General features: G+C 39.6%; 5 protein-coding genes and 1 pseudogene across 5 annotated transcripts; all 6 read left to right on the forward strand.

Moving 5' to 3' along the window:
• The first annotated feature begins 161 nt into the window (after window positions 1-161).
• LOC140954110 (uncharacterized) lies at window positions 162-1,045 on the forward strand. The gene has a single exon (XM_073403515.1). The coding sequence runs from the start codon at window positions 270-272 to the stop codon at window positions 759-761; it is 492 nt and encodes a 163-aa protein (XP_073259616.1). The 5' UTR covers window positions 162-269; the 3' UTR covers window positions 762-1,045.
• Window positions 1,046-2,248: 1,203 nt separating this feature from the next.
• Window positions 2,249-3,295, forward strand: LOC140921178 (BTB and MATH domain-containing protein 36-like). The gene has a single exon (XM_073371149.1). It carries the CDS (start codon window positions 2,446-2,448, stop codon window positions 3,061-3,063), a length of 618 nt encoding a protein of 205 aa, XP_073227250.1. The 5' UTR covers window positions 2,249-2,445; the 3' UTR covers window positions 3,064-3,295.
• Window positions 3,296-5,463: 2,168 nt separating this feature from the next.
• LOC140953820 (BTB and MATH domain-containing protein 36-like) lies at window positions 5,464-6,108 on the forward strand. Its single transcript, XM_073403203.1, has one exon. The coding sequence runs from the start codon at window positions 5,464-5,466 to the stop codon at window positions 6,106-6,108; it is 645 nt and encodes a 214-aa protein (XP_073259304.1).
• A 4,611-nt stretch (window positions 6,109-10,719) lies between these two features.
• Window positions 10,720-11,401, forward strand: LOC140953822 (BTB and MATH domain-containing protein 38-like; annotated as a pseudogene).
• Window positions 11,402-14,244: 2,843 nt separating this feature from the next.
• On the forward strand, window positions 14,245-15,471 carry LOC140953823 (BTB and MATH domain-containing protein 45-like). The gene has a single exon (XM_073403204.1). It carries the CDS (start codon window positions 14,245-14,247, stop codon window positions 15,469-15,471), a length of 1,227 nt encoding a protein of 408 aa, XP_073259305.1.
• A 4,840-nt stretch (window positions 15,472-20,311) lies between these two features.
• LOC140953824 (BTB and MATH domain-containing protein 36-like) lies at window positions 20,312-20,890 on the forward strand. The gene has a single exon (XM_073403205.1). The coding sequence runs from the start codon at window positions 20,312-20,314 to the stop codon at window positions 20,888-20,890; it is 579 nt and encodes a 192-aa protein (XP_073259306.1).
• The last annotated feature ends 864 nt before the right edge of the window (window positions 20,891-21,754 follow it).

The raw sequence follows: 21,754 nt of genomic DNA on the forward strand, positions 1-21,754 counted from the left end.
AGTGGGACGGTGGAAAGACTTTGAACGTGACTTTGTGTTACTTCAGATTACGTCACAAATAACTTAATGACAGCAGGCATGAAAAAAGCCGTTCCGTCACGCTGATATGGAATGACGGTATGCCCTATTTTTAGAAACATTGCTAATAAAAAGGATTTGCAATTCGCATATTGCAAAACCTTTATAAAGCGTGAAAGAGCAAAGTTTCATAAAAGAACGAAGACAACCGAAGTTTCAGTTTAAAAGACGAAATTATTATATCGGTGGAAATGCAGGCAGGCCATTCTTACTTCTCCCGCGATGCTCCAGAAATCGCTATTCACAGCCTTTTCGACAAATACGACCTGGAAAAAAATGGCAAACTCGACAAAGCGGAGCTGAAGGAATTATTAGAAGGTGATTTGGGTTTAAGCCCTGAACAATCTTGTATCTATATGTTGATCTTAGACCACGCTGGCGAACACAACGTAACTTACGAAGAATTCTTCAACTGGCTGCGAAGTGGCGAACGCTTTGAAAACATCAACGACAAGTCGAAGTTCGGAAAATTGTGCAAAGCAGTGGAAATATTTAAAACTTATGACAAGGACGACACGGATACACTGGACAGAAAACAGTTTGAAAGTCTCGTAAAATCTCTTGGATACCGAAAGGTAAATTCAAAGAAACTCTTCAAGGAATTAGACGTGGATCACAATGGGAAACTTTCCTTTTATGAATTTATGAAATGGCTAAATTGGGTTCCAATTGAAGACTTCTAGAAACTCACGTAGCTCGGTTATGATCATAAGAAACTTAATTTATCACATGAGTACCTGTTAATTTTATTCTTTCATAGGGGATTTGTTTAAAATATTGTAGGAAAATGTGTATGAAGTAGCACGTATTTGTTCATATCTATCGAGGGCTGCATTTAAATTATTGTAATAGATGTTAACAATTGTATAGAGAATTATATTTCAAAAAAATATATATATTTGGATTCACATTCTCAATGGCTGTATACTTGCAATTGAATAAATATTTGAAGCACATTTCTTTATAACCCTCTCGCGAATATTTGTTTTAAGTTTTTCAATTTCTCGAATGAAAATTACGCCAAACCAAAAAATCAGGCGATCGTGAGCTTTAACTAAATGAACTCTTGCTGTTATGGTAACATATAGCCTTAATGACCACTTGAAATAAATACTCTGACGTCTTTCCCTTTAAAATTTCATAATCCATATGGAAGTACGTGATCTCATTTCAAGCTTTGACAATACAAGCTGGTGTAGATGATTTCGCAGAAAAAAGTACTGATAACAAAGTATAATCACTGGAACACACTTCGTGAATTTTGCGGCTTTTCAGTAGCTGGGGCCCGTTTCTCGAAAGTCCCGATAATTAACCGGCTAGTAAAGCTGTTGATGTTTACATGTAAAAACAAAGTTTCAATAGTTTTGTATCTAACATGATAAAACTACCAGTTAATGAAGCAAAATGGACTACGGTAAAATTTCGAAAATAAGCCCCTCCAAATATAAGCCCCCCAAACCGGTAACGCAATAAACCCTCCGTTAAGTCGCCCCTCCAAATATAAGCCTCCCGGGGGCTTGTACTGTAAAACAAAGCAAAAACGGTAAATTTACTTCCAACTATAAGGCTAGCCCAATCGATTTCGAAACACAAATTTCCCTCCGTAGAAAAGTCCCTCAAAAAGGGCCTTTGAAAAATATAAGTCCCGGGGATTCATGATAGCCTGCGTGGCAGGCGTTCGAAAGGGAAGGGGAAGGGAATTAGGGCGCGAGACGCGCGCCCGAATTCCCCTTTTCCCTTCCCCCGGCCCTTTAACGCCTGCCACGCAGGCTACGGGGCTTATTTTCGGAATTTTACGGTATTTTGCTAGCCAGGCCTACCCGCGCTCTTACTATTTTTATTTCGATTTGAATATTTGATTTCGGCGCCCGAAAAGTGATCGGGACTTTAGAGAAAGGGGCCCCTGCCCCTTTTTTACAAATTTTGCGTCACAGTGGAAGGACAGTTGCAGTTCTAGGAAATTAAAAAGGGGGTCATATCCGCAAAATATCTGGAGCACCTTTTATTTAGAACTTCAAATAGATGAAAACGAAGTAGTTAAACCGGAATACCACGCGGAAGTGTTTCCATATCCAGGAAATGTTTATAATCCTAAAGTGTCTTAATTAATTCTGAGAAATGCCTTGAAAAAATTCAAATTATTCATCACTCATGAGTTACTGTAGACATGTGACCATGGAGACCGTAAAAAGACTGGCACGTGGGCTCAACTATAATTATAACAGCTATTTCAGGAGGTTCCATTTCAGGAAGTGGTTGACTGTTCTCAGAAGTGTGTCCAATTCTAGGAATTGTTTATTCTGTCTTTGTTGTGAATCAGCAAGGTCCACCAATTTTTCGTACTTTTGAAACTGAACAAGTACTCCAATGGCAGCTGTAGAAGGTAAAGGTGAATCGCCAGATTTTTCGCAACCATGGAAATTTAGCGATGTCGTCCTGGTGGTTGAAGATAAGAAACTTCATGTTCACCGAGCTGTGCTTGCATTGTGCTCTCCCGTTTTCGAGAAGATGTTTACATCCGAATTTCAAGAAAAAGGCAAGAACGAGATTTCTCTTCCAGGTAAAAAAGCAAATGAATTGATCCAGTTGCTTCAGATCATTTACCCTTCTGTATCAGAGAAGCCAACTGATCAAATAAAAGAGGAGAATTGTCGCTTTTTGTTACAGCTTGCGGATGAGTACCAAATGGACGCTATTGTTCGGAGATGCGAAGATTACATTGTCACTACGTTGAAGAGAACGAGAAAAGGAATAATTGAAGAGCTGATATTTGCTCAGACATACAACTTACAGAAGCTGAAGCGGACGAGCATTGAACTGGCTAAAGATCTTAGCCTTCAAGAACTCAAACGTAACAAATTATACGGCAAAATCAATGCAGAGAACCTGCAAGGAATTTTGGAAGAAATAATAATCCGGCTTGAGAAAGAAGTGAGCTCATTTAAAGTTTCGAAGCGTTCGACACGCGAGTGGACAGATTGGTAGTAAACTTTAAAAAAATAATACTTCACTGAAAGTAAGTAAATCTGTACTCTTGAATCGCAAGGTTTCTTCAACAAAACGTTGACAAAGAAATGACCGTAAGAGCTATTGTTTTCAAGTTCCTGGGAGAACTGTATATTTCCGCGAGCAACTGAGGCAAATTATGGGAGTCGATAGTTGAAAGTAAAATTCCTAAATTATATCAAACGAATTGCATATAAATGCAAATAAATAATATTTCTCTTGGTATATGGTAGAAATATTCCTTTTTGTTCTAGCCAGTTTACAGGTACCTCACTCAAAACAATTGCGGCAAGCTAAATGATCTAAACTTAATGAAAAATAACCATTGCTAAAAGCCCCTAGCTTGTAGGAGGCAACCAGTTCGCTCTTTGCAAGCAAGGCTGAGAAGTTAAACTTAGGATTGCCGAGGACGAATCGTGCTGCTGATGTGAGCGGGTCTCGAGAGCGGGACAGTGGGATTGCTAGTCCAACATGCTGACCGCCTAGCAAAGCAGACACCCCCAACTACCCTTAATGCCGTAAATATTACGTTCTCAAAACAGATAACCGATGAGCAACACAAATATATCCCTCTGAGCAGTCAAGTCGTGTAATAAAGCAAAAGCGCAGTTTTATGGCCTATTTACAAGTGTAAACAACTTCAAACGGCTCTATAAAAATTTGAACAAGCAGGTATAATATCTGTTCCAATTTTATCCGTTCGTTACCAAAAAATGATCTACAAGCGCCCATTTTCCGATTACAGAATAGAAGGCTTGAAAATCAAATGTGGCATCACCAACAAAACAAGCAGATATCGCCTGTCCCAAAAATATGTCTATATTGCTGGCTAGACTCTTAAGACGATGAACCGGGGAATGAGTAGACGCCTTTTTCTCCTCCAATGTCCCTCCCCACCCCTCCCCCAAATCCAACCGCGAGCACTCTTTAAAGAGCCCTAACTCTTTTCACCTTTTGTTTGCAAATTATGTTCCAGAATCAAAACGAACGCTACGTGTTCTCTATCTCCACCAAGTTTATTAACTTTAAAAAAGCAAGAAAGACGGCAGGGCCGAGTTGTTCAAAGCTGGGTTAAGATAACCCAGGGTTAGTGAGAGATTTGAATTCCGATTTGAAAGCTTAAAAAGCATTTCAGTTTCAGTTCTTTTTGTCTACAAGTTGATGACTGGAAGCTCTAAAAATAGAAGAGAAAATTATCCGAGAAAATGCTTTTGAACCCAAGAAAAAGAAACCCGGGTTAAGCGCTAATCGGCTTTTGAACAACCTGGCCCAGGGCGCTACAATTTATTTCGAGGACACATTGTAAGAAAATTCTACGTGGAACAATGGTATTTCATTCTGACTTTACAGGGAGAAGTTGATCCTTTCTTACTCCACAGTGCATTATAGAAATAATAAAAGCTACAAACAACGAACACAGCAAAGTTTCCAATGTGTCGTACACTAACTTTGGGGAGAATACACTCCAGAGGAACTGCAGGTGATACCGCTGACAGAATTCCAATGTAAGAGTGATGACGTGACACGCTTGGTAAAGAGATTCTGCAACCTATAGAAAGTAATGGACCAATGAAAAGTTCCAGGCTAAAAGATCTATCAAACGAAATAGGACGAGTCACTATCCATTAGATGCAACACAGGTGCTATAAAGTGGACTTCTCGATTAAGAGATCAGTACAAAGTTGCGTCAGTCTTCTTAAATCTATACCCAGTGAAAGGAAACAAGTTCAGTGCTCAGAGCTAGAGGATATGGTGCCTTGAGTACCCTCAGCTTTACAGAGATCATAAAATAGATCCTTTCTCCGTAGGGCGGGTTGGAGAGGACCCTGGGAACGAGGCTAGCCATATCACGTGTCCCCGAGGCCTCGAGGATCCTACGTTCCGCGTCAAATTCGTTTTCGGTCCTTTGCATTTTTAATGTCAATTTAATCCCAGTTATAATTTGTTGAAATACTTCCGGGAAACACAACATAAACTTAGTCGTTTCATGAATTCACACATTGCTTCCCTGGCTCCTTCCCGAGAGGGAAGGGAAGGAAAAATTCCGCAAGCTTTTCAACAATTATGACCGGGACTGCAGCCCGAAACCAAGAAGATGTTAGATCTTGTCATGAGTGATTTGTTTTCAATTTACTTCCATGCAGGAGGTAATAACGGAGAAATTTTGATTTCCTGGAATTGTGTGTAACTCTGAGAAATGTTTACAATACTGGGATGTATTTTTAATTCTCGGAAACGCTCTTTTTAATGCTGAATTAATCATGAGCTACTGTATAGTAACCGTCTGGTGGAAATCATCAATGTTAATCGTCCTCCTTCAATGTTCTGAAATTAAGTCTGCCAAAAGTTTTTAGCATTGGGTTAACTTTTAATCCACCAATGGCAGATAAAGAAAGTAACGGTGAACCTCAAGATTTTACACAACCATGGAAATTTAGCGATGTCGTTCTAGTGGTCGAAGGTGAAAGACTCCATGTTCACAAGGCTGTGCTTGCCTTGTGCTCCCCCGTTTTCGAGACGATGTTTACGTCCGAATTTCAGGAAAAAGAGAAGAAAGAAATTTCCCTTCCCGGCAAAAAGGCTAACGAAGTGAAGGAGTTGCTTCAGGTTATTTACCCTACTGTAGAAAGGAAGCCACCCGATGAAATAAAACAGGAAAATTGCCACTACCTCTTAAGCCTCGCACATGAATATCAAATGGCAGCCATTACTCAGAGATGCGAAGACTTCATTGTCAAAATAATGAAGGAATCTTTTTCAGCGAAAAAGGATCCGGATATCATTGCAGAGCTGGTATTTGCACAGACGTACAACTTAAAGAAGCTAAAGCAAGCAAGCATTGAACTGGCTCAAAGTCTTACCCTTCCAGAGTTGAAAAAACAAAAAGGTTACGATGAAATCCATTCAGAGAATCTTCAGGAAATTATGGAAAGAATGATAACACGGCTACAGAGTCAATTGACTGACACTCAGACTAAATTAAGTGAAGCTAAGCGGTCTCTATCTTATTTCCAACTGCGATAAAAGACCTCATCAGATTACTGGTTGGACTGGAGGAAAATATTGCACAGGGGCACACAGCGTCAATTTTTGGAAAATATCTGTTCTGTAGACGATTTGAGATCTAGAATTTTCGGAACATTTTTGTGTAAAATTTCTTGCTTGCCTGCCTCTCCAAGGATTTTCGAACATCTAAAAAATGGTATAATTGGCCATTTTTAACGGATTTTTACCCTAAAAAGATCATCTAAGTAGTCTAGTGTGTTGAAAATTAAGCCTCATTGGTGGATTCCCTTTGGATTCCCTCGCAAAAAGTGGATTTCCTTCATTGCATAATATGCAGGATTCCCTCCATACGTAGTAAGTGTCTTCCTCCATATCTAATTATGTGGATAGTCGTTTCTTTTCTTTTGAAAGAACACAATAGGAACAATAGGCTTGCCTAGACTTGTCCGGTAAATAACTTGAGCCCGGTTTACCGGAATGTCTATTACTGACCTAGCAACGCGAGAAACGGCTTACTATATCTTATTTAGCGCTAAAAAAAATCGGATACATCAACAGAACACATACACAAAGTGGTGCTGAAAAGTCTTTATTTCAATTTTGTCTGACAATTAGAGAACCGTTTTTTCCTGTCTATCTCGAGGACATGAAAAACGATTAAAGACTGGTCATTTTCACGCACTGTTAGTCAGTTAATTGTGCGAGTTCACAAGCCCAAAGTTGAATACAAATTAATTCATCTCTACAGCTAGACCCAAGGGAGCACCTTGACGTAAAAATATCATATAAACAATTTTTTTACGCAGTTTTCAATGGAATCAAACCACTATGAGATGAAGCCGCGTTTCCAAAGCTTATCATTTTCTTAAAAAATTAAATTAGCTAATTGTGTGGATAGCATGCTATTTCACTGTTTTTATGATGCTTAAAACTTCGTTTCAAAATATTTCGAAAACGCTCTCATAGAATTTGTTCAAACTTTGACGTAATTGAGGCAATTATGGCAGGTACAAACTCCCTGAAGTGATTTCTTAAAAAAACTCTTGGTACAGAGAATCACAAAGATAAATAAAAAACGTAATTGCGTCGTTATGTTGCCATGGCGACTCCCATTGCAATAAAACCCAGATCTTAAGAAATTTTCATCTTTATATAATACAGTTGTGGTAACCTTTTTCCCATATCTTTACTCATGGCAACGTAGTTAATGCTCAAACTTGGGAGGTATCCCCCCCAAAAAGTCCAGTCGAGCCACCTTAGCAAGGATCAATTAAAACACGCGACTAATAATTGCTAGCATATAAAACCACAAGAGAGATACCGTTTTAAAAACTTTATTAAAAACCAATAGCAAAAAGAGTCAAATACACAGCGATTTCAAAGGAAAAGGAACGAAAATTAATCCTTTGAATGACTATTAAAAATCCGTTTTTTGCATTCTATTTCGAGGAATAATAAATAATCCTTCCGTGTCTACACAATTTCACTATGGACTCTAAGCCAAGAGTTCGACTTTCTTTGTTTCTTGCGCTTTGTCTTGTTCAGTTGCAGTCGGTCTTTTAGCTTCATTTCTCTGTGATCTTGACAGTTCGTACACCGTTTCTTGTGTCTGTACTAGACTGCGATAGTGATTTTTTCCGGAATTATCCGCTTCACTTTCGTAAACGACGACCTCAACTGTAGGTTGCAGTTTCGCCTCTTGTAAATACTGTCTTCACTGTATGTGGTCTAACTGATGAACATCCGCGAGATGGTTAGCTAATCTGACAAGGTACTTCGCCCCTCGCGATGAAATCGGACAGTTTCTGCAAACTCTCTTGTAAACCATGTTGACAAGTCGATGATTGAACACAAATGACATCTATTTCGCAAATAGTCAGGTTATATAGAGTCAGAAAGGCCAAACGCAGGCCAGAAAGGCCATAACCAGGTCTGAAAGGCCAAAACCAGGCCAAAAGGGACACAAGGAGACAAACGGGCCATTTCTAGTCATGTGTCTTTATTTTTCTCAGACACACGCGTGGGTGTCGCGCGTCGCTAGTCACGCAAGCTCTCAACATTGGAATCATCATCTTTATTAAGACAGTGTAATCACAAATAACAGTACCTAATTAAAAAAGTTTTGATCGTGAATTAGTAATTGGTATTTCAAGTTTCAGATTTTTTTATTTATTGTACCAGTTTACTATTATTGTTTTTATGATCAAGTAGCAAAAACCAACTAATAAGACGAATGCAAAGAACAATGTGAAAGCTGGGAAGAATGCTATAAAAGTCTTGAATAACAGTAACCCCATCCAGATTAGAAAAAAGACGGTCAAGAAACGGTTCACTGATGGCAGCCTCTCGAATTTTACACGATTTGGTCATGATGCTAAGAGAGAAAGAGGACTCGTACTGAAAAAAACGCAACGTCAACTGCGTCATTATTGTTATTATGATCACGTGAGCAATAAAACACTCTTAAAGTTTGGTTGTTTACACTTTTTATTGAAACGCAACAATACAAAGGTTCACGAAAAATCAAAACGTTCCTAGTTGGACTAGTCCTTAGCTTGTGGAATGGGCTGCTTTTGATACAGTCGATTGAGTAAGAATTTTCGCTTATCGATCGCTAGTTCTGTCGATTCCAACCAATCGAATTCTTCTGTATCTTTTAGTTCTTTTTGTGTTTTAATCACCTTTTTGAAGGAGGGATCTTTTTTCATTGCACGCATCCACTGTAGATTCTCTCAGGGTAATTTTCTTAGCTCTTTTCTGTAAACAGGAAGAAGAGCGTTCTCGGATTTCACGAGGGCCACATTTTCTGAATCTCCGTTCCTTTCGTACCAAGAGCTTCGTACTCATTGATCAATGCGTTGAGCTGGGTCTTATGGCGTTTCTCGGCTTCATCAAGAATGCGTAACCAAGGCGCTAAGTTTTCTGTTTCTTCTTGGGAAGACTCCGTTCCTTGGCTAGAGACTTCGCTTTCTTGGGAGAAATCGCTTTCTTCGCTGTCTTCATAGTTTCCAGCACCTTGTTGAAGATTGTAATGGTGGTTGTTCCACATTTCTTTTGTTTGAACCGCACGCGTGCTAATAGGAAACTAAACTTCAGAAAGCAACGCGTCTCTTTTAAGCGTTCTCCTTCGTAAATAATAATCGATCTTACATCGACCCACATCTGCCAAACCAAGGCCAAACGAAGGTAAAAAGGGCCAAAACCAGGACAATCGGGCCAAGTTTTGTAATACTTTCTCTTCAGTCTATGTATCTTTGGAAAATAGGTTTCTAGACGGCCCCATCACACCATTACAACTGGGACAACTGTACCCTTCTACGGTGTCTCCTGGTCTCTTGCTTTGTAAGTAACGACGACAATCTTGACAGAGCATTATATAACGGAGGCCATCGTTGTCCAGGCGAAGGGCTAAACATTTATCTTTTAATTCGTCACATGTAATATACTCCTCTTTTACGCTCTTTTAAACGATGTATTAATCATGAACAAGAGACTATAAAGGGGACAGAGAGGCCATCCCCCATATACACCCTGTTCCATAGGTAATTCGTCTCGAGTTATTTTTAACACCACAGATCTCAAGGGGGATTAGACAACAGCCAATCACATAGCGCGAATGTGTTCCGCGTGGATGACCCACGCTGAGAGCCACGCGTCCTTCACGAAATGACGCAGAACAAAATGGGGGAAGACGCGGGGAGCGATTTTGCTATTCCTTTTGTCGACGAAAACGACTACAGCGAGATTTCTGCGAAAGCTGTGTAAGCGAAACCGAAATTAAAAAAGAATCGCCCTTCCTCTCTTGTATAGAGCTAACAGTAGAGCAGGGAAATCCTTAACACACTGAATATTCTCTCAGGATCATTTATAATTTACAGTTTGAAGAGAGCAATCTCTGGTTTGATGTTTATTTTTTTTCAGTCTTTATAGCGATTATTCCTACCCACTTACTTTGTCAATTGTAGGCGAACCCTCCTAAAGCTGAATTTCAAGGGACCATATTCAAGCTCAGAAAGAGAAATAAAATTTCGTCGTTGCTTATTTACGTCCTCCATAAAACGCGAAATTAGGCATTTTCACGTCGTAGTCGTGCAAAAACGGGAAAGAAATGAACAAAAAAAGTGTGTTGCACGTGCGAAGTTGTTGTTTTGCTAATTAAACCTATTGTTTTTTTGACGTTCTAGTTGTCGTCCGCGTCGTTGGATCTTAAACTCCCTAAATTGTACAAACGACCGGTTTCAATAGACCGGCGAAATTTCTCATTTTATTAAAGCACTGAGGTTACGACAACTTCGAGTTAAACTGATTTCAAGGGTTGTCAAAGAGTCCAGCGATTCCTTTTTCCCAGGTGAGCGCCGACTCATTTCGCTTTAATATTCAGGAATGCTTTCGATCTTTTTACGCTTTCATTGCCTCTCGCCCGACATGTTTTGCACGGCGTTTGGTTATGCGAAACCTCCACGAAACATCCACGCCTCGCGCGAGGTAACTTTATCCCGATTCTAAAAATAACTCGAGACGAATTACCTATGGAATAGAGTGTATATGGGGGATGGCCTCTCTGTCCCCTTTATAGTCTCTTGTCATGAACCATTGTATGAAAACGATCTAGGAAACCGTAATCGCCCTAGCCTCCTTGTTGTGAAATTAAGTTTGCTAAAAGTATTTATCATTCAGTTAAGGTAATTCGCCTATGGCAGACAAAGAAAGTAACGGTGAATGGCAAGATTTTACACAACCTTGGAAATTTAGCGATGTCGTTCTCGTGGTTGAAAGTGAAAAACTCCATGTTCACCGGGCTGTACTTGCTTTGCGTTCCCCCGTTTTCGAGAAGATGTTTACGTCCGAATTTCAAGAAAAAGAGGAGAAAGAGATATCTCTTCCGGGCAAAAAGGCTAACGAAGTGAAGGAGTTGCTTCAGGTTATTTACCCTACTGTAGAAAGGAAGCCACCAGAGCTAATAAAAGAGGAAAATTGTCACTACCTCTTAAGCCTAGCACATGAATATCAGATGGCGGTCATTGTCGATAGATGCGAGGACTTCATTATCAAAGTAATGAAGACTCGGAAACCAAATAAAGATGTCATAGCGGAGCTGGTATTTTCACAGACATACGACTTGAAGAAGTTAAAGAGGGCAAGCATTGAACTGGCTCAGAATCTTACCCTTGAAGACTTGAAAAATGACCAGGTAGTCTATGATCAAATCGAGTGACAGAATCTTAAGGAAATTATGGAAGGGATGATAAAGCGGCTACAAAGTCAATTAAATCAAGCTCAGCGGTCTTTATCTTACTACCAGAGACGGTAAAGACATTTTAAGAGACTTCTGGCTGGACTAAAATTTACATGTACACATTTTCAGGTGATGAAATTTTGACAGTACAGTAAACTTACCAAACACCCGCGTATAAGACCCCGATAGGTTAAGAAACAGGGAGCACCCAACAGCTGTTTTCTGTAAAATATCTCGTCGGAGAAGCTAATATCGCCTAGAATTTTCTATTACCTGAGGACAGTTAAAAATTTCTAGCTGACCGTTCCATTCATGTACAATTTTCTTAGCCTCCCACGCAGACGTTCTTCGGCATTTGTCACGCAATCACCTTCCCCACAGGAACGCGTGACGAACCCCCAAGAACGTCTGTGTGAGAGGCTACAATTTTCTAAGCTTATCTTATAAATTAGTTCCTTACGATTTTCTGAAAATTAATTTCAACATTTTACTTCCTACGTTTCTTAGGCTATTTTTCGTAGAAAATAGGGTACCTAACGATTTCCTGATCATTTGAAATATGATGGCGAGATCGAGTGAATCAGAAATTATGTCTCACTTTCGTAATACATAAATAAAATTCTTGGGAAAAAAATATTGAAGCCCTTGCAATTTCGTCAAGACTCAATTTCCCCTTGGATGACCGAGCAGATATAAATTTTGTGCATTTCGGAGGCTAGAGTTTTAAAAGTACTCTTGATAGCCTCAAAATGGCTGAATTGGGTTCCAATTGAAGACTTGAGATCAGGCCCAATTCGCGACTCGTCGCTGCTTCGCGGCTCGCTCTCTCTTTCACGAAGAAAAATTTCAAGAAAAACCTCTGAGACCAGGGTACAGGTTATCTAAAACTGTTTCTGACAAACTAACATATCTTTATAGGATAATGGCCACATGAGTACTTTTCTCTCCATTTGTTTAATATTGTAGAAAAACGTGTATGAAATAGCTCGACATATTTGTTATACTGAACTTAGAATTTATTTTGTATATATTATTTTGAATTATTGCAGCATTCTGTGAGTCTGTTGAGGGTTGCATTTTGAATTGTAATAGAGAGTTATTAAGAAACTTATTTCATATACTCAAAGGCTGTGTACTTACGATTGAGTAAATATTTGAAGCACATTTCTTTATAACTCTTTCGTTATTATTTGTCATTTTTTTAAAAAGTGCTTCAGTTTCTCGAATGAAAATTAAACAATAAATACTCTGACGTTTTTCCCTTTACAAATTCATAATCGATATCATATGGTCATCATATGAAAGTACGTGATCATCATTTAAGCTGGTAATACAAGGGGTTTACTTATCGTTGCCTTGCAGAAAAATCGAAAAATATACTGATAACAAATGTAATAACTGGAAAACACTTCGTGATCTTGCGGCTTTTTAGCAGCTGCCCTTAGTTACAAATTTCCTATCATATCAACTCTGTTACGATAATTCTGGGATCAGGCAAAGGATCAGGCCGAATTTTACCAGATTTCATTACTCTCCCTTTTCAGTCGATCCAGTTTCGCCTTATCGCAGGAAATTTATTTCATAGTATCAAAGCCAACGAAACAGAGCCTGGTCTTAGACTATTAATAACTTTGCTCAGAACTAGCCGCTTAAAATATGCGTTAGACAAAGTGATACTTGATAGAAGTCCAAGCAACCGAGAAAGAAGCAAATGTGATTTTTAAAAAAAACACTCCTGACGACTTAAAACATGTTAAAAATGATCGCTTTAAGAATAAGAAAATACATTCCGGGTATATCAGAAAAAACTAACGACGTGGGAAGCACAACTGTAGGCCAGAAACAGCTCCCAGGTTCACGGGAATGAAAGAAAAGAAATCATGTTTTTATTCCTCTCAGCCTTGGGGAAAGCCGAAACTAGTGTAAAGTTTTATTAGTAACCAACTGTTTCCCAGCGATTCTTTCTATTTTCACTCGCTCCATCCTCGTCCCCCTGCGCCTTCTGTCCCAGTTTTAAGGTGATGTTCACAAGTGACGATTCGCAACAACGATTGCTAGCGCAAAATAGAGTTGCGACGTCGACTGTATTGTTTTGAATAGTAACAACATTGTTCCAACATTGCAACGCTGTGGTGCGTTAAAAATCGTCGTTGCGAATCGTATTGTGTAATATCACCTTCAGCCAGCAGTGGGCAGACGAGTCGCCTTCAAACACGTTTCCATCCTCGGAGACCCAGGGGCAATTAGTGGAACCGAGGGAAAGCCTAAACGGGCGGAAAAAATGGCGCGAGAAAAGTCCCACGTCCCTACTATCTGCCCTGCCGCGTCCGAGGATGCAAAGTTCCCTATACCAACTGGTAATGGCACATCGACTGAGCAATCAGAAAAGAGTATTACCACTAACTAACAAGAGAAACTCTATAATGGTGTCTTGGATCGAAGGTAGATGCAATTTCGCATACAGCCCTGTTAAATCCAAGACCCTTTTTGGATGGACAGATGCAGTTCTAAGAAACTTTTTAAAAAAGTGGGTCATATCCGCAACAGTTAACCCTGGAGACCTTGAGAAATTTAAGTAGATGAAAACCTCCCAAACAAAAAGAAAGTCGCGAACCCGGAATTCCGGCCCGCGGAAGTGTTCCCATTTCCAGGAAATGTTATAATCCCGGTCCCGCAATCATCACAAATGCGTTCAAATTAATTTTTCATGGGCCACTGTACACATGTGACTACGGAATCGAAATAGCAAAAATGACACGGGAAAAATCTGTTCTCGGAAGCGTGTCCAGTTCTAAGAAATGTTTATAATGATTTTATAAAGAATGTGACAAGTGCTTTTGAATTAGTTATTCATTTGCCACGTAGACTTTGTACGTACCAAGTTACTGGATCTCTCTTGAATTGAAGTGACTCTCCCAATGGCAGGTGTTGGAGGTAACTACGGTGAATCGCAAGACTTTACGCAACCATGGAAATTTAGCGATGTCGTTCTGGTGGTTGAAGACCAAAAATTCCATGTTCACCGAGCAGTGCTTGCTGTATGCTCCCCTGTTTTCGAAGAGATGTTTACATCCGAATTTCAAGGGAACGGCGAAAAAGAGATTCTAATTTCCGGCAAAATGGCGATTGAAATAATGGAGTTGCTTCAAATCATATACCCTTCCGTAGAAGAGAAGTTAACAGAGGAAAATTGTCACCGCCTGTTAAGACTTGCAGATGAATATCAAATGAAGGCTATTGTTCAAAGATGTGAAAATTTCATTGTGAAAATGATGTACAAGTCGAAAAAAGATCCCCTTGTAGAGCTGGTATTTGCACAGACATACAACTTACAGAAATTCAAGCGGGTGTGCATCAACCTAGCTACATTCCTTAGCCTGGAAGAGTTGAAAAATCATAATGTATATGATCAAATCCATTTTGAGAATATAAAGGACATTATGGAAGGAATGATAGGACGGATACGGTCAGCGAGAGCCGACCCTTGGAGTCAGACCTGCGGCACGGCAGCTAAAGCCGTTACTTTTCCAGTGGCAGGTGTAGGAGGTAACCAGGGTGTATTTCAAGACTTTACGCGACCATGGAAATTTAGCGATGTCGTTCTGGTGGTTGAAGGCCAAAAACTGCATGTTCACCGAGCTGTGCTTGCTGTATGCTCCCCTGTTTTCGAAGAGATGTTTACATCCGAATTTGAAGGGAATGGCGAGAAAGAGATTCCAATTCCCGGCAAAATGGCGAGTGAAATAATGGAGTTGCTTCAAATCATATACCCTTCCGTAGAAGAGAAGTTAACAGAGGAAAATTGTCACCCCCTGTTAAGGCTTGCAGATGAATATCAAATAAAGGCCATTGTTCAAAAATGTGAAAATTTCATAGTCAAAATGATGAATTTGAACGGGTTGAGAAAGGAGGTCCTTGTAGAGCTGGTATTTGCACAGAAATACAACTTACAGAAGCTCAAGCACGAGAGCATTAAACGAGCGCAATGGCTTACCCTTGAAGAGTTGAAAAATGATGGAGTCTATAATCAAATTCATGAGGAGAATGTAAAGGAGATTATGGAAGGAATGATATTACTGCTACAGAACCCTCCGAACGTAATCCCCTTCTTCAGACCTCAGTATTCAGCTGTGAAAAAACGTTAATTTGCGAAGATTTCACACATTGCCTGTTCCACTTAGAAATTTTCAAAAGTTTAGACTTTTTGAAAAATAACATTAAGTTGAGAACGCTTAAATCGCGAAATTTAATGCCCTTTTTTCATATCATCTGTAGAAAAATAAAACTTCGCGAATACTGTCTTGCCAATCGCGAAATTAAGTACCAGTAAGTTTACTGTTCTAATTATAAAATTTGATATTGCTCAAGATTTTGCTCAATATGGGTTAAAAGAGAAAAATGAATACAAATACTAGATGAACGTTACATATGCGAGATTTGATTACATAGAAAACAGAAAATGATAGGCTACTAAAAAGATAAATGCCACAAATCAAGAGAGAATGCACTAATTGAGTTCATCACGTCTATTTATACCACGGGATTCTAATGTCAAAGATGTTTTCGCAGGCTAGATGAGGTGAGGCTTGCGTGCCTTTCTGAGTCACGGTTACTGTGGATTAGTTCTAAGGGAATAAAAATGACGTCGTTGATAGAGTGGTCGGCTTGATTAAACTGTTCAGAGACAGGAGTAGAATTCTACTCTCGGTTTTTCCCTATCACTCTTTCTGCCGTAAGAATCAGTTTACTGTTTTAATTTTAAAATTTGGTATTGAAGATTTTACTGATCTAGGTGTACTATTAGCCTGCGAAAACATCCGTTTCTCCTCGCTCTTCGCCGCTGGGGAAATTTCACCTGCTGGGGAAATTTCACCTTGTTTAGTCGTCACATATCGGATAGGTTCTTTGCCATACTCTGCTGCAGTGAACAGGGCGCTTGTGGACCCTTTTTGGCAAAAAAGGGTAGAACTGCAACGGGTCAAGTACCATTTAAAGAGAAACATTTACAAACAAGCTTCCTTAATACAACTGATATCTTTTATAACATGCATTACTTTTTTATTAAAGCCTTAATCTCTTACTGTCATTTGTTTTGTCACCTTTTTGTCGTTGGAAAAAGCTTGAAAATTTGAAAATAGTACAGTTCTTATGATACCTTTACAAGTGAAGAATAATTTAGGCTATGTTCATACTATACTGGATAGTTTTTTGTGCTGACACGAAAAGCTATAAACTGGAACAAGTCGTTCACCCACATTAAACGGTTGGTCGAGAGGATTTGGTGAACTAAATCCCACTCCTCACTCCTGAATATTTCCTTTCGTCTCTGTGGATTCCCGCGGTCCTCGCTCCTACTTATTCACTTCTGCTCCGATCCGAATAGCATGCTCCCCTTTCGGAACGGAAGACTTGAAAATCAAAGATGGCATCTCAAGCAAAAACAAGCAGTTATCGCCAGCCCAAAATATACGCCGACACTGCAGGCTAGGCCACAGGCAGCCCAAGCTTAGTACGAGAGTCAATCATTAATACGTGTGGTGTCATATTGCGTAATCCTCAAAATGCCGTGATTATAAGGGACGGGGGGTGGGCTGGGAAGAGGGGAGAATTTTCGAGCCGCAGGAATTTTTTTACGTCATAAAATTCCTGGTATGAATTTTTCAGGGTTAATTGGCGTGCATGAATTTTTTTTCATTTAATTTTCCCTTGTACGAATATTTTTTTGTACTTCGCCCGCCCGCCCCCCCCCCCCCCATAAGTTTTCTAATGGTCCTTCCCTAAAGGATTTGTGCGGAAAGTAGTGGAAACTCGGTCGTAAAGGAAATCGCTTAAATCGCAGCGGGTTGGAAAAAAAAAAAAACATACACACACACATGCACAGCAAGCAAGGCCAAATTACGATCGAAATCAAATGAATATTACATGTTATTTATCTCCATCACCTTTGTTAACTTAAAAGCAAAAAAACGACAAAAGCGCTAAAAAGTATTGGTATTTTATTCTGACTTTACAACGTACTATACAAATAATAAAACTCAGGCATGTTAAGGCATGAGTCACCTCCTAATTTGCATAATTTGGCAAAGTGGCATTTGAAACGGATTGTTTTGATCAGTCGTCATGAAACTTGGCAAACAGTTTTAGCTCGGAGGCCTTAACAATATGTGACATATTCATTGTTGAAATATTGGTTACGTGACCTGAAAATGATCGTTAACGTTCAAAGTTTTCAAATTCAAACGGCGGAAAGGAATGAAAAAGCAGCAAATATTCTTAGGCACCAGTGTTTTTCCCTTGGCCTGGATATTATGAAATAGCCCTGCATGTATGCCTAAGTGGAGCAACGATTACGAAATAAGGAAAAACAGGTCACGTGACTTATAAAATACTTTAATAACTCTTAATAAAAATGCTTTAATCCACGTTGCAAGGTTAATTGACAATCCAGACAGTTTCGCTGACAATTTGATGACAAGTATTTTTAGGCTGAAGCTTAACAACCTTGCCCTATTTGAGAAAACAGATTTTGTGACGTCATGGTCTAAGGATTGTCACGTGACGCTTGGGATGAATTTTCCAAAACTATTATAGTGAGATATGTTTTATCATATCTTTGTGGATCCCTTTACTTGGATCCTTCTGTGTCATTAAAGAGGATCTTTGCATTCTCTGTGGGGGGGCTTTTTAGCCTTTCAACCCACGCCTTAACTTGCCTGAGAAGTAAAAAACAAAGAAAACAGTAAAGTTTTCGAAGTTTCGTAGTAACTTCGGCGAGAATACACTCCAGACGAACAGGTGATACCGTTAACAGAATACCAATGTACAGTAGACACAAAGGACTAGAGACTGGCAGAGAGTGATGACGTAACACGCTTGGTCAAGAGAATTATGTAACCTATAGAAAGGAATGGAGCAATGAAAAACTAAAAACTTCAAAACTAAAAGATCTATCAAAAGAACTAGGAAGAGTCACAGTCCGTTAGATACAACACGGTGCCAACATATACCTACGATTCCCGGGGGTTCATGCCAAACAATTGGGGGAAGGGGGTCCGCGGCGTATCTTTTGCAACCAATAAATCATCCGTTTCAGACCTAAGCATCTGTCTCAAGAACAGTAAATGAAGGTACACACTTGCTTTTTCTAAAATCTATACCCAGTTTCGTTCCAAAACTACCCTGGGTACCAGAGGGGTTTTTCTTGTGTGTGGCAGGTCGGTGTTTTGGTGCGTGACACAGGCCGACAGATGAAAAGTTTCTGGCACCCAAGGTAGACCAAACGGCCCATAAATTACACCCTTCTGCGCCGCCCAAACCTGAATGGCTTAAACCTGGAAGTGCCCCAGAGCTACGTTTAACTGGTAATTTCATATTTTCAGCGAGATAGCCGAGGACTTTGGCAAAGAAGGCCCTTGACTGCTGTTGTTATTCCCTGATTTTTTTTTTATCTCAGTCTTACTAAGAAAGGTCCTTGATCTCATGTCAAGTGAAGCGATTTGAAAGTAACTTAGCCTTCCTTACTTCATTCGTAGCGTTTTGTATTACAGACAAGATTCCAGCCATCGGCTAGAAGCAAGGACCGCAGTAGGTTGCTACATATGTGAGGGGGACCATAATACAGAGTACGAAATCCTCTAGCCCCACATAGCCCGCAGAAATATCCACCGAAGCCAGGCTGTTTGAGTTCCCTATTGAAAAGTACGTAGCATGGCCCATCCACAAGGAACTTAACGTGACAATCCACGACTTCTCTTTGCTACGGAGAAAATGTAATAAACAATAAGAAATTACAAAACAGCAAGAGTCCATGATGTAATGAGAAAACTTGTCAAGTCTTAAAGCAAGATGAACTGAATCAATTTCCTTCACAAGCGACAGAGTTTCGTGACGGAGTCTTATAAAGAATTCAAACCTCACCCATAAAAAAAACCAAGATGTTGAAGGGACACCAAAGTTATAACATTCCAAAATCAAACAAGAAAGTGTTGCGCATCATTTCAGTTTTTTTTGCGTTTATTGAAAAATTGTCACTTAAGATTGCTAGATACGCCAAAAATTAGTTTTTTTTCAATTGCTTTGATGTTGACCTTCAAAAATGCATCAATTTACCCAGGGGGAACTCAACAAATATTTATAAGGGGAGGCTCCCTAGGCATGGAGCTGAATGACCTTTATAACTTTTTCAAAGGCTATTTTTCCACAGAATAATACATTCATCTCTGAATTAAGACCGTTTGGTGGTATATATATATATTTTCATGCTAGCAGAAATGTTGTGTGAAGTCCACACAAATGAAAAAGATGTTAGATCTAGTTATGTGTGACGCGTTTTCAATTTACTTCCAGGAGGTAATAACGTAGAAATTGTGATTTCCGGGAATTGTGTGCAACTCTGAGAAATTAACAATTAATGAATGAGGCTGAGTATCGTATGAAGAATTATGGACGGCCGAGGAGGATAACACCCTCCAACATCTCCATAATTCTTCATATGATACGAAAGCCGAATTCAATAATTGTTTTATTTTTCATTCAAAATAATTCCTAGTTTAAAACAAAGCTAAAACATGCTTACCTCCATCGATGTTAAGTTCACCTTCGATAGCGTTGTTCAGCTCCGCAAATACTTCTCCAAACAACTCAACCTCGTCTCCAGGTCTTCTCGGTTAACGGTGGCTTAACCTGCAAGAACGCTGCATTTCTGACGTCATTTCCCTTGTTGAACATAAAATTCTTCCAAATTTAGTCATCGGTAACTGGTTATGGGTGTGCTTTTAGCCAATCAGAATCGGGGAAATGAATAATAATATGAATGAATAATAATTTTAGGTAATGTTTATAATACTGGGGTGCATTTTTAATTCTGGGAAAAGCTCTTTAAAACGCTGAATTAATCATGAGCTACTGTATAATAGCAGTCTGGTGGAAATCATCAAAGTTAATCGTCCTCCTTCAGTGTTGTGAAATTAACTTTGTAATCCGCCAATGGCAGATAAAGAAAGTAACGGTGAACGGCAAGATTTTACACAACCATGGAAATTTAGCAATGTCGTTCTCGTGGTTGAAGGTGAAAAACTCCATGTTCACCGAGCAGTGCTTGCCATGCGCTCCCCCGTTTTCAAGAAGATGTTTACGCCCGAATTTCAGGAAAAAGAGAAGAAAGAAATTTTCCTTCCCGGTAAAAAGGCTAACGAGGTGAAGGAGTTGCTTCAGATTATTTACGTATACCGTACTGAAGAAGGGAACCCGCCTGATGAACTGATAAACGAGGAAAATTGCCACTACCTCTTAATCCTCGCACAAGAATATCAAATGGAAGCCATTACTCAGAGATGCGAAGACTTCATTGTCAAAATAATGAAGGAATCTTTTTCAGCGAAAAAGGATCCGGATATCATTGCAGAGCTGGTATTCGCACAGGAATACAAGTTAAAGAAGCTAAAGCAAGCAAGCATTGAGCTGGCTCAAAGTCTTACTCTTCAAGAGTTGAAAAAGCAAAAAGGTTTCGATGAAATCGATTCAGAGAATCTTCAGGAAATTATGAAAGGAATGTCAAATAAGTGAAGCACCTCATCAGATTTCTGGAGCATCACAACGTTAATTTTTCTTTTTAGGGGCATCCAACGGGAAATTTTGAAATTTTGACCTAAAAACAACAACAAAGCATGATTAAAGTTTTCTGAAGTCATTTTAAGCATTTCGGGAGATTGCTGGGGAAAATTTTATCTGTTCTTTACTCCCAACAAGAATGATGGAAGAGTTCCCAGCCAGCATGGTGCACCTACAACCTGCAACCTGACTTACTGGAAAGTTTCGCAGCAGACTTATCTCTTGATATTACGGACCAGTTTGGTTGTGGCCAAAGGACATAATTCAGACCGTAAGTGGGAGGGGAGTGAGGTTTAGGAAAGATCGGTGTGGCAAAAAGGGCGACATTTTTCGCTTTCAGTGAAGGAGGGGCGGAATTTCTGACAAAAATCTACGTCGCCTATTCTAGACATCAATTCCCCTCAGACACCAACAATTATCTTTATTTTTCCCAGCAAAACTTTCCTTCCCGGAACATATAATTTCTTCTAAATCTTCCAGCCAGCAAAAATTGGCCTGAAGAGCAGATATTTTGAGGAACAGATCCATTGGATGCCCCTGTTTTTCATTTGCTTGCACTTTACACTGAATAAATAAAATACCAGTTTTAGCCCGTGCAGTGCCGTAGCCAGACCAAACGGCCAACCGAGGCAGGCGGGAGTTGCTAGGGGGGTTCGGGGGCATGCCCCCCCCCCCCCGTGAAATTTTGAACTTTAGTCTCTCGGAAATGCGATTTGCAGCGTTTTCTGGGCCTTTCGGTAACTTTTTTTCGAGTTAATTTAAGTGGAATTTAAAAAGCAATAATCAGAAACAAGCTACATAATCTGGGTGACCGTTAAC

This window comes from Porites lutea, chromosome 12 (assembly GCF_958299795.1).
Source record: "Porites lutea chromosome 12, jaPorLute2.1, whole genome shotgun sequence".
NCBI lineage: Eukaryota > Metazoa > Cnidaria > Anthozoa > Scleractinia > Poritidae > Porites > Porites lutea.